This window comes from Cucurbita pepo, chromosome 8 (genome assembly GCF_057944985.1).
Source record: "Cucurbita pepo subsp. pepo isolate OVF chromosome 8, ASM5794498v1, whole genome shotgun sequence".
NCBI classification, from domain to species: domain Eukaryota; kingdom Viridiplantae; phylum Streptophyta; class Magnoliopsida; order Cucurbitales; family Cucurbitaceae; genus Cucurbita; species Cucurbita pepo.
The window spans coordinates 744,450-759,260 of record NC_141805.1 but is presented as its reverse complement, the minus strand read 5'-3'; the positions used below and the strand labels follow the sequence as shown (position 1 = coordinate 759,260).

Below are 14,811 nucleotides of genomic sequence, written 5' to 3'. Positions count from 1 at the left end.
TTCATAAAATTTGAAAATCAAAATGTTCAGTTTTTTTCCTTTATTAATTTGAAAGGCATATAAAAAAAGATACAAAAATTGTTCCAAAAATAAATCTCCTAAATATAAAATTGACTATGCAAATCTCTCCCTTAGGGAAAAAATGAAAAAAAAAATACATTCTTTAGAATATCACACTTGGGAACCTGCATAGACCACTACCTGCCAAAGTTTTGAGACAATATTAGAGACAGGACATGAATTCAGAGACAGAAAAGAGACAATTTTTAACTCACTAGGATCAGTAGTTGTCTCTTCAGCTAGTCCATTGAAATAGCAGCTTCCTCCTTGACTCCTAAACCTCGCCCAATATGAGCTGAAAGCATAGCTTGCATGCCAATGCACTGATACTGGCTCATAACACTCCCTCCCCGGCGTCAGCTCCTCGCATATTCCGTCTCCTCCGTTGCACACGTCGGTCACTGCTGCCCCGAGCTCCATCAAATCCACCCCTCTCGCTGCCACACACCATAACCTTCCTCTGAATGGCACATTGTTCTCCACCACAGGTAACGGATCGTACTCCACTGATGACTTCCTTCCCGTCAAGTCGATGTCGTAGTTTGGACTCCCGTCCGAGCTCAGTAGCCCCCAATGTCGCTCCGTCCCTGGCCCTGACTTTTGGTTCTCGTCGAAGAGAGCGAATATGAACGTCGGTATAACCACCCCTGGTCTCGCTGGTGTCCCAATTGTAGGCTTTGCCATTATCCTCTTTACTAGATTTCGATTATACATTGCCGCGTTGAGGAGATTCGCGCCTAATTATTGATAAATGGTTAAATATGTTACAAACTATGATTGGTTTAAACTTTTGAGTTAAGTGATTGTTTAGCACCTGGCTGTTCGATATCACCGGTGGTTGGCCACCCGGTCTCCGATATCACGAGGCGAATATCCGGGTAGCCAAGTTTTGTCATGGCAAATATAAGAGAGTCCAGCATTTCGTCCAAGAGATTAGTATAGACCAACCCACTTCCCCGATCGATCTGTTCAAAGTTTCCATTGAAAAGGGCAAAATCCAAGTTGATATCCATGGGGTTTGCTGACCATGGAAAATATGGATATGCATCCACGAAGAAGAAAGACCTGTCAAGAAATGTAAGTATCAATTTAATCGGGGCCGAAGTAGAACCCGTTCCGGACTGGATGGAGAAAGTCGAACCTGATTCGAACTGGGTGGAGAATCTCATTTGAACGAGGAAATGAGAGAAGGAATGGGGAGAAACTTTTTTTCGTTAGCTAAAAGGAGACGAGGACAGGGATTATATTCTCCGTCTCCATCCTCGCTCCCTACCATGCCAAATCCCCACTCCGTCTCACTTCGCTCACTTCTTATAGGTTATCTATTAGCATAAACTAACCTCGTTTCATTCAAGAACTCCAGCATCGGAGCCACCACAGTACGTCGAATATCCGATCTAAACGTCCCAATAGACGGCGGAAACGACGTCTCCAAAACGTCCATAGCCACCGGAGTTCCAACTCTAATGATCTGCAAGTTTTGAGCTTTGAGGGACTGCCAAACCCTTCTCATGGCAGGCACAAGGTCAGTCCAAACATGGCGATCCCTATCAGATGCATAGCTCAGAACTTCATTGCCGACAAGAATGAACCGAATCATGGTATCAGGATAAAAGGGAACAACGTTGTTTAGGATCCATTCATCTGATCTTGTCTGGTTGTTGGCAATGTCTGAAATTTCATTGTTGGGTATCATAATGGAGACTTGAAGGTTTGTTCCTGATAAAAGTCTCAAGATTTCATGGTTGGCATCATAAAGCTTCACTCGGCCGGCTTTCATGGATTTGATCATTTCAATGGCGAGGCTTGGAGGTGGAAGGTTGCTCCCAAGTTGGCCATAGTTGATACCTATCTTGCTTGAAATCTCTGCGCCTATATGAAGACTAAAAAACTTTACACAAAGTGCAATAAAGAGACTATAAATGGGATTAAATTAAATTTATATACCAAGTCACTTTGGATATAAAGGGTGTTTCGTTCTCCTCCCTAACCAATGTGGGACTCACAATCCACCTCCTTCGGGGCCCTGCGTCCTTACTAGCACACCGCCTCGTGTCTACCCCCTTTCGGAAAACAGCCTCCTTGCTAGGACATTGTCTGGTGTTTGGCTCTGATACCATTTGTAACGGCCCAAGCCCACCGCTAGTAGATATTGTCCTCTTTGGGCTTTCCCTTTCGGGCTTCCCCTCGAGGCTTTAAAATGCGTCTACTAGAGAAAGGTTTCTACACTCTTATAAAGGGTGTTTCGTTCCCCTCTCCAACCAATGTGGGACTCTCACAGATATGAACTTATTTGAGTTGGGTTTGATTCAAATAAATGAAAACCAACCAAACCCAAAGAATTTATGGTTGCTTTGGGTTGGGAACCCATACTTTAATAAAGGTTGTTTGGATTAAAAAAAAATGTCTCAACCAGACTCAACTCAACCCATGAACACCCTTACTTAAGAGTTCTGAGGTTCGAACTCCTCACCCGGAAGTGGAGAATCTATTTCAAAAACAAAATTAAAGAGACCCATCAAAGAAAATAAACGTAGGGACTAAAGAGCAAAGTAGAAGAAAGTTACGTACCCGAGATGCAAATGAGAGAGAATAGAAGGACGAAATTGAGAGAAAAAGTTGGCATCTCTAGAACTTGTGGTGTTAAACATGGGGGATTATGAGTGGGTTTTGGTGAGCTTTTAAAAGGAGAGGGAAGGATGGAAGAGTAAAGACGATGACTAAATAGGAAAGGAAAGTCATATTCTTTTGAAAAATTAAGAACCAACAAGAACACAATATGGATCAAAGTGACAAAGGGAATGTCGTTTTCTTAAACCAAAAGACAAAGATCATGAATGCTAAAACCAAATTAAAGATGTGAAGGTGAGAGGTTTTCTTTTTGTTCTTTCATTATTTCTTATTATACTAAATGGATCGTACAAATCACGACCAAGAAGTACGTTTCAATTTTTTTGTCACCCTTTTCTTCATTTTCTAAACAGGTATCGTTGATCATTTTTCATTATCTATACAGGGATACCATTGATCATGTAAGATCCCATATCGTTGATCATGTGAGATCCCATATCATTATCTTACAAGAGTATGGAAGCCTCTTCTTCGTAGACATGTTTTAAAATCGTGAAGCTGACGACAATACATAACGAGCCAAAGAGAGCCAAACACTGGGCGGTGTGCCAGTGAGGAGGTTGGGCCTTCAAGCCTCTTTCTCTATCTAATATCTTATTATATTCCTCGTTTATTGTTCAAAATCTAGAATAAAAAATATTTTAAATCATTAAGTTTTAAGTATAAGACTTCAAAACAGACCAAAGACAAGAGATGAAGGGGTACCTTTATGAGTTCATGTAGCCACTTTGTTCATCACAAAATGCATGGCATGAATCGATTGAGATGTCTTGATTCATATCAATATTGTTCTCCGTTCATCACAAAATGCATGGCATGAATCGATTGAGATGTCTTGATTCATATCAATATTGTTCTCTATGCTTCGTTCCTGACATGAGCCACTAGCTAGGCTTGTGGCAGACTTTGAACTGAACCCTCTGTTGGTCCCTATTATCAAAGAAGCAAGTTAGATTTCACCCACATACTTAGTACGTCGCCGTGTCTGTGTCGAGTGGTATCCGTGCGCGTGTTCATGTTTGTGCTCCTAAGTTCATGGTGTGTGTATAATTTGAAAACATGGTTATCATTTACTTACTCATCGACCCAATAATTGAACGATATGAATCTCGAAACGTGCGAAATCTTGGACCATTCTGATTCTTCTTGGCGAAGCCTGAGCTCATGGCAATTGAAACTGCGCAGTTCTTCCAATTTGGCAAGGCAACCCATAGCTTCTGGAAGCTCTCTCAAATTTCTGCAACTTTCAAGGTGCAAAGTTTCCAATGAGGTAAGATTTCCAAACCACTCTGGTAGAGATTCAATGCCTTGAAAGCCAACAATTTTCAAATGCTTTAAGCCAGTGAGGTGCTGAAGTTCGCCTGGAAGTGTGCTTTCTGCACTGCCAAAGTCTATCAATGCTAGATTTTCAAGAGATTCAAGGTGTAAAAGAGGCCTAAAATCAAACCCTTCCATGAACCCACCAATTGACAAGCTTTTCAGGCAAGTCAGGCAGTGAAATCCTTTCGGCAATTTCTTCAAGCCAGTGATCGTCAAAGATGAAAGATCCTGCAATGCTTTTATATCCGGGGTCGACGTTAGATCGTGGTAGCCGACAATAGACAATTCATTTACAGACATGTATGATTCTAGCTCATCAGCTTGATTACTTGTCCATTTTGTGTCATATCCAATCTTGCATTTCAGATGATCAGTGAGCCACTCAATGGTCGGAAAGGATTTCAAGTGAAGGTAATACCAAACCTTAAACTCCTCGAGAGATGACAGATTACCATATAGCTCCTCAGGCAAACCACTCAGACTGCCTGAGTGTATTATGCCAAGTAGCTTAAATGTCTGCAGAGTGTTCTGCGAAACAGGGTTGTTAACATCGTCGATTTCTAACGTCCTGAGAGTCGAGAAGTAATCAGGAACAATTTCTAATCTCGGACAGTCAAGAATTTTTAACTCTTCAATACAAGGGAAAACCGCAACATGCGACGGAACTGCTGCCTCGTCCCAACGTCCCAGATTCTCCATGTCCAGAAGATCAAATCTTTTCAGCTTTGGAAACAAACTTCTCCCTTCATTTTCATTTCCATAGAATTCAGTCCCTATACTTTTTAAGTTGTGCAATCCAGAAATCTCAAGAACTTTAAGATTACGCAGATGTCCAAATGTCGGGATTCTTCGACACCTGCTACAGTTTTTCAGAGAAATCCTCACTAAATTTTCAACAAAAGTAAGATTTGGAAAGAGTTCTCCCATAAAGTTTTCAAGTTTCAAGTATTGGAGATTTTTGTGTGGTTGAAGTCCTTCTAAAACAGCAGTGTCATGGTCATCACTAACTTCTCTTTGATCACTCCATAATAGTTTCAATTTGTACACTTTTTCCTTTTTCACCAACTTAGCTGTCATGGCTTCCCCCATATTTCTGACAAACTCAAGATTATAAAGCCTTAATGTTCCTCTGAGATGGCTCAGATATCCAAGCTCTTCTATATGAGAGCCCTTGTCCATGCCAACAACAAAAAAAGGCAAGGATTGAAGATCAACCAACCTACCTAGATAACAGGGCATGTGCCTATTCGTCGGTCTTTTAATATCCATATAGAAATGTCTCAAACTGATCAGTTTCCTGAAGTTCTTGGGGGCTTCTCCATGGAAACAACCAAGCCTCAGGGTCTGCAATTTGTAAAGCTTAACAATAGATTTTGGAAGTTCCTTTATCATATTATTTGAAACGTCTAGATACCGTAGATGCTTTAACCTTCCGATCGACGTTGGCAAGCTACGGATTTCACATCGCGACATGTTTAGAACACACAAGCGCTTGAAACTTATAATCTCGTGGCCAAAGACATCTCTGTCCAAGAACAAAGAACGTAAGTTCCGCATACTCCTTATAGAAGGCAAAGGTACATTATTCTCACAGCCAATCAAGGATAATTGTCGAATTTGAGAAACGCTATCATTTAAACCAATAACATCTGAACCGAATGCTGCACATTTTGAGATAGAATATGCAAGATCATGAAGAAGATGATGCATCTTACAGTGAGTGATTTTACCATTCTCATCTTTGACAATATCTTGAAATAAGGAATGAGCTAGTAAGATATTGAAGTACTTGTCTCCTATATCTTCCATGGTTTCATTGCCTGCTTGATCAGAAGGTTGAATGAACCCTTCAGCCATCCAGCATTGAATTAGTTGTTCCTTTTCAAAGTTATATCCCTTCGGAAAATTTGAAAAATAGGCAAAACATTGTTTCAACGACGAGTTCGGCAAATGATCCACACTTAATCTCAAGATAGACAAGATATCGTTTTCATTATTTAGCGGATTCATAATCAGGGTTTCCAATGTTGACATCAACAAAGTCTCTCTTCTTGTCTTCAATTGTACGGATCCTCCCACGACTTTTGCAACCAATGGAATGCCTCCAAACTGCTCAGCAAGCACATTTTTCATAACTTCCAGCTCTTGAGTCAGTGGTAGACCATTTGGGGACGCTCTTTCCTTGAATATCGACCAGCATTCATCGTCTGATAACTTAGCTAAACGATAAACGGGAAACGTCTTCACGACTTTTCCAGCTTCTTCACTCCGAGTTGTCACAAGAATTCTATTCCCAAAACTATTTGTAATCTTTAGCAAAAGACTCATCAAATTGTTCCACAGTTCAAAATTTTCATTCCATACATCATCCAGCACAAGAAAATACCTCTTCCCTTCCAGCTCCTTTTGTAATCTTCTAAGTATAGCATCCAAACTATCCAAACCACTTGGAAAGTTCGTAAGAGATTCCAAAATTGCTCTTAAAATCTTCTTCTCATCAAAACTTGCAGTCACACACACCCAAATTGTTTCATCAAAATGAGCTTCCACAAGCTCATGATTAAAGACTGCTTTTGCCACTGTTGTCTTTCCAAGACCACCCATCCCTACAATAGGAATGACAGAGATCCTATCGTGTGTGGTAGTGTCAAGAACTATGCTCACTATTCTTGATATATCAACCCCTCTTCCTACAATCTCAAACTCATCAAGAAATGAATCAGTCTCTGGAATTTGCCCATTATTAGCACTCGTTACCCTTTCATTCACTTTAGCAACAACCCCAACAGCACTTGCCTCCCCAGTAATCTCATTCAAAATTTGGGTAATGGTTTTAATTTTATGAGCCATTTTCAACCTAAACAACAATGGATTAGAGAACGAAAAGAAATCACATACCATTTTCTTGGGATTTCCATTGACGTCAATTTGGCGCCTAAGATTCTCGTAGGAGAGCTCTTCCATTATAACTTCGGCATCGATGGCTAAACCCTGAAGCTTAGCGACCCAAATCATGAACGATTCTCGATCGGACTTCGCTTGATCGACATCGCGAAGAATGGCTTTGACGAGGTGCAGAGAGGTGCAGAGCTTGGAGAGCTCCGTCTTAAAATGGCAGGCTAGATGAATTTGCTCGGCTGCAAGACCAAATGCCTTCTTCAGAATCTCCTGCACTGCAAATGTCGAGATGAAACCGGCCATTTCTGCGACTGTTCGGCGATAACTCTGCTGGTTTTCTCACTGGCGTGGAACTGCATTTTCTCCGTCGTGGAAGGAGGAGGACGACTTCAAGTCAGCTTCCAGAACGTCTGTGGAAAAGTCAATGAGAAAAAGAAGAGGCAATTAGTGACTCTAATTAATTTTTATGTGCGAGGAAACCACGTGGAAATTCACCCATTTTTTTAAACTCTTAAACCCTAAACCCTATTCTCTCCAACAAAACAGGAGTGAACACGGTTCTCCACAATAATATGATATTGTCCACTTTGAGCTGGTGTCAACACCTCGACCCCTTTTCTTTTGGAGTTCTATGTTCGACATTTGAGAATTTACCAATCTATTGACACGACTAAGTTTAGGGCATGACTCTAATACCATGTTAGATGCAATCTATTGGCACGACTAAGTTTAGGGCATGACTCTGATACCATGTTAGATGAACATGACTCTCCACAATGGTATGATATTGTCCACTTGGAACATAAGCTCTCGTGGCTTTGCTTTAAGCTTCCCTAAAAAGCCTCATACCAATAGAGATAGTATTTCTTACTTATAAGCCCATGATCATTCCCTAAATTAGTCGATGTGAGACTTTTATCATCCAACACATATGACTTGATAATTCGACCAAAACCATGAAAATTTGGTTGAGTTAGGTTTTTTCCTGATACAGGTTGGGTTGAATTTTTTAAAAATTGATAATTCGGTTCAGTTTAGAGGTTAACATTGTTTTAGTTGGGTCAGTCCAATTAATCGATCAACCTGAAAATAAGGTTGTAATCCAAATCCAACTCAACCCAATCCACCCTTCAGAGCTTAAAATCCATTTGTCTATAATATTATTTTAAATATATAAAATTGTGAAGTTTTCTAGTTTTTATTTCTTGGGAAATAAGTTGAAAGAAATTGGACTTGTGTGGATGGTTAACTTGGCCCAAAAGGATCATTTTTTTTGCATTAAGCCCAAATATTAGGCCCTTTAATAGTCCAAGGCCTAAGCCTAGGAAAGATATGCCTAGAAGAGTTGGGCCTAGGCCCAACAAGCTTTAAGCCTACTTAGTTAGGCCCAAACCAAATCTACCAGGTCCACGAGTAACTTTCAATTCTTTTAAGTCTTTCTTAGTCATCCTATTCTCAGTATCACTCTCGAATCTTGATTTTTTTATGTACTTCTCATTTACTCGGGTGTTACGATACCCTTATATTTTTCTTTTCTTTTAAAATTCAATTAATTGGACTTTTTGGTACAAAATAAAGAAAGTTATTATTTTTTAGGTTAAAAATTTCTAAAAATAGCTCCAAAAACATCTTTGTCACGTGGTGTCTTGTTTGGTGAGATTTGTCAAAGGTTTCATAAGAATCATCATTAAAATAATGATAATAATAATAGAAAATCACTTTTAATGGAAATTAATAAATAGATAAATAACAATGCTTTTGTCCCCTGGTGGGTACCTTTGTCGCCTCACGGCTACATGTGATTCGACAAAACGGTAATGTTTCCAACCAAATCAATGATTCCCGCTTGTCTTTTTTCTTACTTTATTTTTTTAGAGATCAAACAATATAAAATATATATATATATATAATTTTAAAAAATTTCAGTAAAAAATATATATTTAAACCAAAAATTAAAAAAAAAATAGTAATTTTTTAAACTAAATTAATAAAAAAAAAAATACTATTTACATCTTTACTCTCATTTTTAAAAGTTTCAATAATACCTTTAAATTTTTAAAAAATTTAAAAAATAATTAAATATAAATTAAAATAAAATTTTAAGAATATTATTGAAATTTTTTAAAATTTAGGAGTATTTTTTAATTAAGTTATTTTTATTAAATTATATATATATATATATATATAATTACCATGGCGGTGGTTAGGTGGTCATGTCGTTGTACGGACAACAAAATCACGCACACGTACGGCTGTACTTCGAGACAAACGTGACCCCTTCGAGAAGACGATTCCACAGTCCCTTCCATACGCTTGGATACATACAATCACTCTCCACAGCAAAGCGTGAGTGCGGTAGCCTTTGCCCTTTGTAATGGTATGAAATGAAGAAGGTTGAGCACAAGGACATGGAGGGCTACACAGCGTAAGCCGTCGCAGGCGCTAGTTTCTCCTTCACTGTTTACACTGACCGCAAGGCCCGCAACCCCTTTTCTCAAAACCCCACTTCTAGACTTTTCTCCATTGCCCCCTGTTTCCCTTTCCTTTTTTCAACCCTTTCGAAACAAATATAGTGAATGAATTAATGAATTCCCATTCTCCCTCTTTTTAATCTCTTCATTTTGCTTCTTCTTCGGATCTTCTCTCGCTTTCAGAAATGGAGCATCGAGATCAGAGTAAGTAGCCAATTCCCTCTAGAATTTTGGGGTTTGTTCTTGAAATTGGCGGTGAAATCTTGGCTTGGTTGGTGATTTGTGTTCATTTTGGGGGTTTATAATGGATTTGGGCATTTGGGTTTTTGTGGGTTTTGGAAATTGTTGTTGGGTTTGTTTTTGATTAAGGGTTTTGTTGGGTTTTGTAGGGCAGGAGAGCCATGGAGTTCATGTTTGCAACAAATGTGGATGGCTCTTTTCTAGCTCTCATCCGAGTGCTAAACGTAGGCGTGCTCACAAGAGGGTTTGTGGAACCATTGAAGGGTTCAAGCTGGTTGAGTCTGAGGCTAATACCCTTTTGACTGTTTCAGATAATGATGGCTATCATAATAGTTCCAGTGAGAGCTCTCTTCCATACACTGTATTCTTTATAATTTTGCTATCTGCACTTTCTTGTTTGTTCTTCTTTGCTTTCTGGGCTTTCAAAGCCTTGTTTGATTGTCTTGAAGTTTGGATAAAGAGCAATTCTAGTGCTTGTTGTTAATCTTCTTTGAGTTGTTTAATGGAAACCTGGCATCAGTGGACAACTGGGAGAATTAGCTGGTTGGGTGTTCGTTTATGTTCTTGTTAAATGATTTGTGAAAATTAATGATAAGGATTGAAATAACTTGGGAAATATAGGGATAAAAGTTGAGGGTATGGAACGGAGTACGTGAGATCCACATTGGTTGGGGAAGAGAATGAAACATTTTTCCCAGCAGACGCGTTTCAGTAGGGAAGCCCGAGAGGGAAAGCCCAAAGAGAACAATATCTGCTAGTGGTGGGTTTGGGTTGTTACAAATGGAATCAGAGCCGGACACCAAGTAATGTGTTAGCAAGGAGGCTGAGCCCTGAAGGGGGGTGGACACAAGGTGGTGTACAAGCAAGGACGCTGAGCCTCGAAGGGGGTGCATTGGGGGGTTCCACATCGATTGGAGAAGGGAACAAATGCTAGCGAGGATGCTGGGCCCCGAAGGGAGTGGACTGTAAGAGAACGAAGCATTCTTTATAAGGGTGTGGAAAGCTCTCCCGAGTAGATACGTTTTAAAAACATTAAGAGAAAGTCCAAAAAGGACAATATTTGCTCGACCCGTAGGAGTTCAGGGGCAAAATTGGATTTAAAGCTAAAAGGTTATGCTATGGATTCTTAAGTTACACTTATGTCTCTTCCTCTGTCTTTTTTGCTTGCATTTATCTTTTGTGCTGGAAAAGAGGGGCCTGTGGTAATGAAAGCTGCTGTGCCTTAAGATGTTTTTAATTATGTCAGTAAATGCTGCTAGGTCTAGAAGTCCTGGGAGGCAGTTGCAGTGACAATGGCGTCGATGGAACGAAAACAAAATCGAAGGAATCCGGAGATGAAGTGTTTTCCGATGCTGTTGCAGAGTTTTCAGAGGGCATAGGACCAAACAAATCCATGGGAGATGCTTTGAATTCGGAAAGCACGTCGAAGATGGTGGCGGAGGATGAAATGAATAGCTCTCGAGCTACGAATGACACAGAAGTCCTTGGTAAGTTTAATGTTTGGGACAATTTATCTTCGTTCTTTTTCGCTTGTCTGGTCATATTGTTAGCTGTTTATGGTCGGTCAGTTTCGTATGTGTTTCATGGTCTTTTATTGCGATTGTCGGATTGAAAATAGCAGCTTTTATGAGATATTTGAAGTGAGCAATTGTAACAGCCCAAACCCATAGCTCTCACCATTGTGAGATCCTACATCGGTTGGAGAGTGGAACGAATCATGCCAGCGAGAACGCTGGGTCTCCAAGTGGGGTGGATTGTAAGATCCCACATTGATTGGAGAGGGGAACGAAGCATGCCAGCGAGAACACTGGGTCCCCAAGGAGGGTGGATTGTGAGATCCCACATTAGTTAGAGAGAGGAACGAAGCATTCCAACAAGGACGCTGGGTCCCTAAGGAGGGTGGATTGTGATATCCCACATTAGTTAGAGAGGGGAACGAAGCATCCCAACGAGGACGCTGGGTCCCCAAGGAGGGTGGATTGTGAGATCCCACATCAGTTAGAGAGAGGAACGAAGAATCCCAACGAGGACGCTGAGTCCCCAAGGAGGGTGGATTGTGAGTTCCCACATCAGTTGGAGAGGGGAACGAAGCATGCCAATGAAGGTCCTCAAGAGAGGTAGACTGTGAGATCCTATATTGGTTGGAGAGGGAACGAAGCATTCTTTATAAGGGTGTGGAAACATCTCCCTAGTAGACGCATTTTAAAACCGTGAGGCTGACGGCGATACGTAATGGGCCAAAGCGGACAATATCTATTAGCGGTGGGTTTGGACTATTACAACAATAATGGAAAAGGAAAACTTCTGAATCATTGAAGGGAAGGCTAGATAAACTCGTCCTTCATGCAGCAATGCCGTGCTAAGTTTCGAACAGTGTAACGAGAGCGAACGAGACCTGTTTTTTTTGCAAAATAAAATGCAATCTCATTTTACTGGTTTCTGTTTGAGAAATCCTGTTCTACTTCATGTTCTTCAAATTATTTTTACAATTTTTGTTGCAGAAACTACTATCCATCGGTCAGGAAGCGAGCAGGAACATGAAATTAATCAAGAACTTCTGAATATCGAGACTGACTCTCGAATTCCGTTGTCGTGTTCTTCAACTGAAAATCAAAAGGTTGAGGATTCGATTGTTGCAGAAACCGCTATCGATCGGTCAGGAAATGTGCAGGAAACCAAAGTTGATCAAGAACTTATGAATCTTGTGACTGATTTAGGAACTCCTCTGTTCATCTCTTCAACTGAGCAGGAAAAATTTAATCAAGAACTTATGACTCTTGAAACCAACTTTAGAACTGGGGATTCCGTGGTTCTCCACGACGATCGTATGAATACGACTACTGCAAGTGACTTGAACCCGATTGAACCCGAAACTATAGTGCCTCTGCAACAAGAAAGGAACATTGATAGTGCTGAAAACGTGCCTCGATGCTCCTTGCCATCTCCTGATACAAGATATGATGAAAAGAAGAATGAGGGGTTCGGCTCGTTTAAAAACTCGGCAGAAATTGCTGCACCGCCGGGAAGAATGGATAATGATAAATCCGAGCCAGTATCGAAGATGGAAGAAACCATTGAAATACCTACAGAGCCCACTGCACATAATGGAAACGATCTAGAGTCTTGCAGTTGTCACATCTTACTCGAGACTGATGAAATAAAAGAAAGGAATGACAATGTGCCTCTGCCTTCTGTGTCGAGTGACTTAAACGTTGTAGAGCGTCCTGAGGCTTTAGTCGACGATTCAAAGGACCATAAGGATCTTAAGTTAACTGATTATGTTGTACAGGATCGTCATGAAGGAGTCGGTGGTTCGGGAGACAATTTTAAGGATCCCGTTCGTGAGACTTCCCAGGCCGAGCCATTTGATCCAGCCTCGGAAGTAGCTTCTTTTGACACTGGAGTCAAGAATGTGTCTGTTGATGTGAAAGCTGATTGTTCTAGGAATAGCAACGAGGAAGTCGAAGAAATTCCCGTTAAAGAAGTGAATGCAACCGAGATTAAGAGTGAACTCGGTGAAAACGAGAAGCACGATAAGAGTCAAAACTTAAGTGATGCTGCAAATTTTGGGATTGATAGTGTTCCATCAGCCTCCTTTTCACCAGAAGTTGAACCAATGGCCTCTTCCATGCATTCTCTGGATAATCTTTCTGAAAATGTTACCGATGTCGTTTCCGATGAAAACTCAGCTGCACCAACAGGTAATCTAAAGAAACTCGACGACAATGAAGTTGGAATCAGAGGAGTTCTTCGAGCTGATGATGAGAACAAAGCAGGAGCATGTGGAAGACATTCGGAGGACACGGCGCAAATTTATCTTCCAGAGGAAAAGGTTTCAACAGGGATCGATTCCACGATGCTTGAATCTAACACGAACAGCAGAGAGAATAGATGTCGTGCTGTTGCCGAAGAGATAGCAAACAAATCTCCTAGGAAGTTTTCTGGGACCGAAAACGCAGACACGAAAAGTTTCGGAATTAATTTAGTTTCAGATGCTCAGCAAAGTGTAAAAGACGACAATCATGGCGATGATCAGTCATGTCATGTTGCAGGTTTTAGCGCAGTTCAAAACTCGTCCAATGTCCATTCGAACAAGGAGGCGAATTTGGTTTCTGTCAGTAACGAATCTGTCACGGGAAGATCAGACGCTTCTCGGGATGGCAGTGTGAGCCAGCTTGTTGTAGATGTGAGAATTGCTTCTGAAACTTGGCAAGATGATACTGTGAAAACCGACATAAAACCGCAGCTTACATCATCCCTTCTCGATGCTTCGGTCGATGCGAGTAGTCAAACCGACAGTCTTGAAGGCAACTGGGGGTCTGTCTCAGGTATTCTTATACTTTCATAGTACTTTTTATATCAAAAACTTTCTTGATAATTAGTATATTTCTTGATCATGAGGAACAGTGCTCTCAACTCAGTCAGATTTACCAGCTGTTGTTGATGGCGAAGCAACACTGCAAGCACGAGCCGAAGCAGAAGGAAACAACTCGAAGAGGAAGGAAGCTGCAACCAAGAGACAACATTCCGACAGATCTGATTTGTTCGAGCCACCATCTTTTATGACCTTGGTCGAACCTGATGGTAGAGGAATCCAAAGCACAGGCGCTTCCGAAATCCAGACCGACGAAAACCAACAGCAGCCAAATCCTGCATCTCTGCAGGCTGGGTGGTTTCCCTCGTACACTCACATTGCAAAGGACTCACCGGGACGAAAGAAGAACGAGGCAGTTATAGCGAAGGTAACAAACTGGAGCACAGGGAAGCCACACACTGCTCTCAAGAATCTTTTGGATGATGCTGCACCTCGAAAACAAACAGAAATCATCACCAACACGAAAAGAAAACCTGGCTTCTATGATTCAGAAAGACGAAAATTCGACAGAAAATAGTGTCGTCAACACAACAGTCGGCTCCGTTACTCGGCCGAGATCGCCTGCCTCACAATTGGGAAACAGAGAGATTCCAAATGAATGGAACTCTCCTGCAAGGTATCCATCAGACATCCGGAGAGAAAAGAGAAAAGGGAAGCCATATTGGGCTCAATTTGTATGCTGTTCATCAGTGCATTAGTAGTGTAGAGTGTTGCAGAACTGGCTTGAACGTTATTTAGCTGTATGAACTTTTCAGGGTGCTTTGCTTTTTGTGCCATATTCAACATGGCTCAATGAACAGAAACTTAGCAGAATTG

General features: G+C 40.9%; 2 protein-coding genes and 1 non-coding gene across 3 annotated transcripts; 1 reads left to right on the top strand and 2 right to left on the bottom strand.

Moving 5' to 3' along the window:
* Positions 1 to 9: 9 nt before the first annotated feature.
* Positions 10 to 2,760, bottom strand: LOC111800519 (O-Glycosyl hydrolases family 17 protein). The gene is made up of 5 exons (XM_023684248.2): positions 2,632 to 2,760; positions 1,401 to 1,932; positions 875 to 1,125; positions 276 to 797; positions 10 to 201 (listed from the first exon to the last, which is right to left on the bottom strand). The coding sequence occupies exons 1-5, from the start codon at positions 2,684 to 2,686 to the stop codon at positions 164 to 166; spliced, it is 1,398 nt and encodes a 465-aa protein (XP_023540016.2). The 5' UTR covers positions 2,687 to 2,760; the 3' UTR covers positions 10 to 163.
* A 636-nt stretch (positions 2,761 to 3,396) lies between these two features.
* Positions 3,397 to 7,354, bottom strand: LOC147791352 (putative disease resistance protein RGA3). Its single transcript, XM_087126199.1, has 2 exons — positions 3,770 to 7,354; positions 3,397 to 3,621 (listed from the first exon to the last, which is right to left on the bottom strand). The coding sequence occupies exons 1-2, from the start codon at positions 7,210 to 7,212 to the stop codon at positions 3,576 to 3,578; spliced, it is 3,489 nt and encodes a 1,162-aa protein (XP_086982325.1). The 5' UTR covers positions 7,213 to 7,354; the 3' UTR covers positions 3,397 to 3,575.
* Positions 7,355 to 9,238: 1,884 nt separating this feature from the next.
* Positions 9,239 to 14,808, top strand: LOC111800993 (uncharacterized). The gene is made up of 5 exons (XR_015422193.1): positions 9,239 to 9,584; positions 9,770 to 9,958; positions 10,880 to 11,107; positions 12,122 to 13,948; positions 14,028 to 14,808. It is a non-coding gene; the product is annotated as an uncharacterized LOC111800993 (transcript).
* Positions 14,809 to 14,811: the final 3 nt, after the last annotated feature.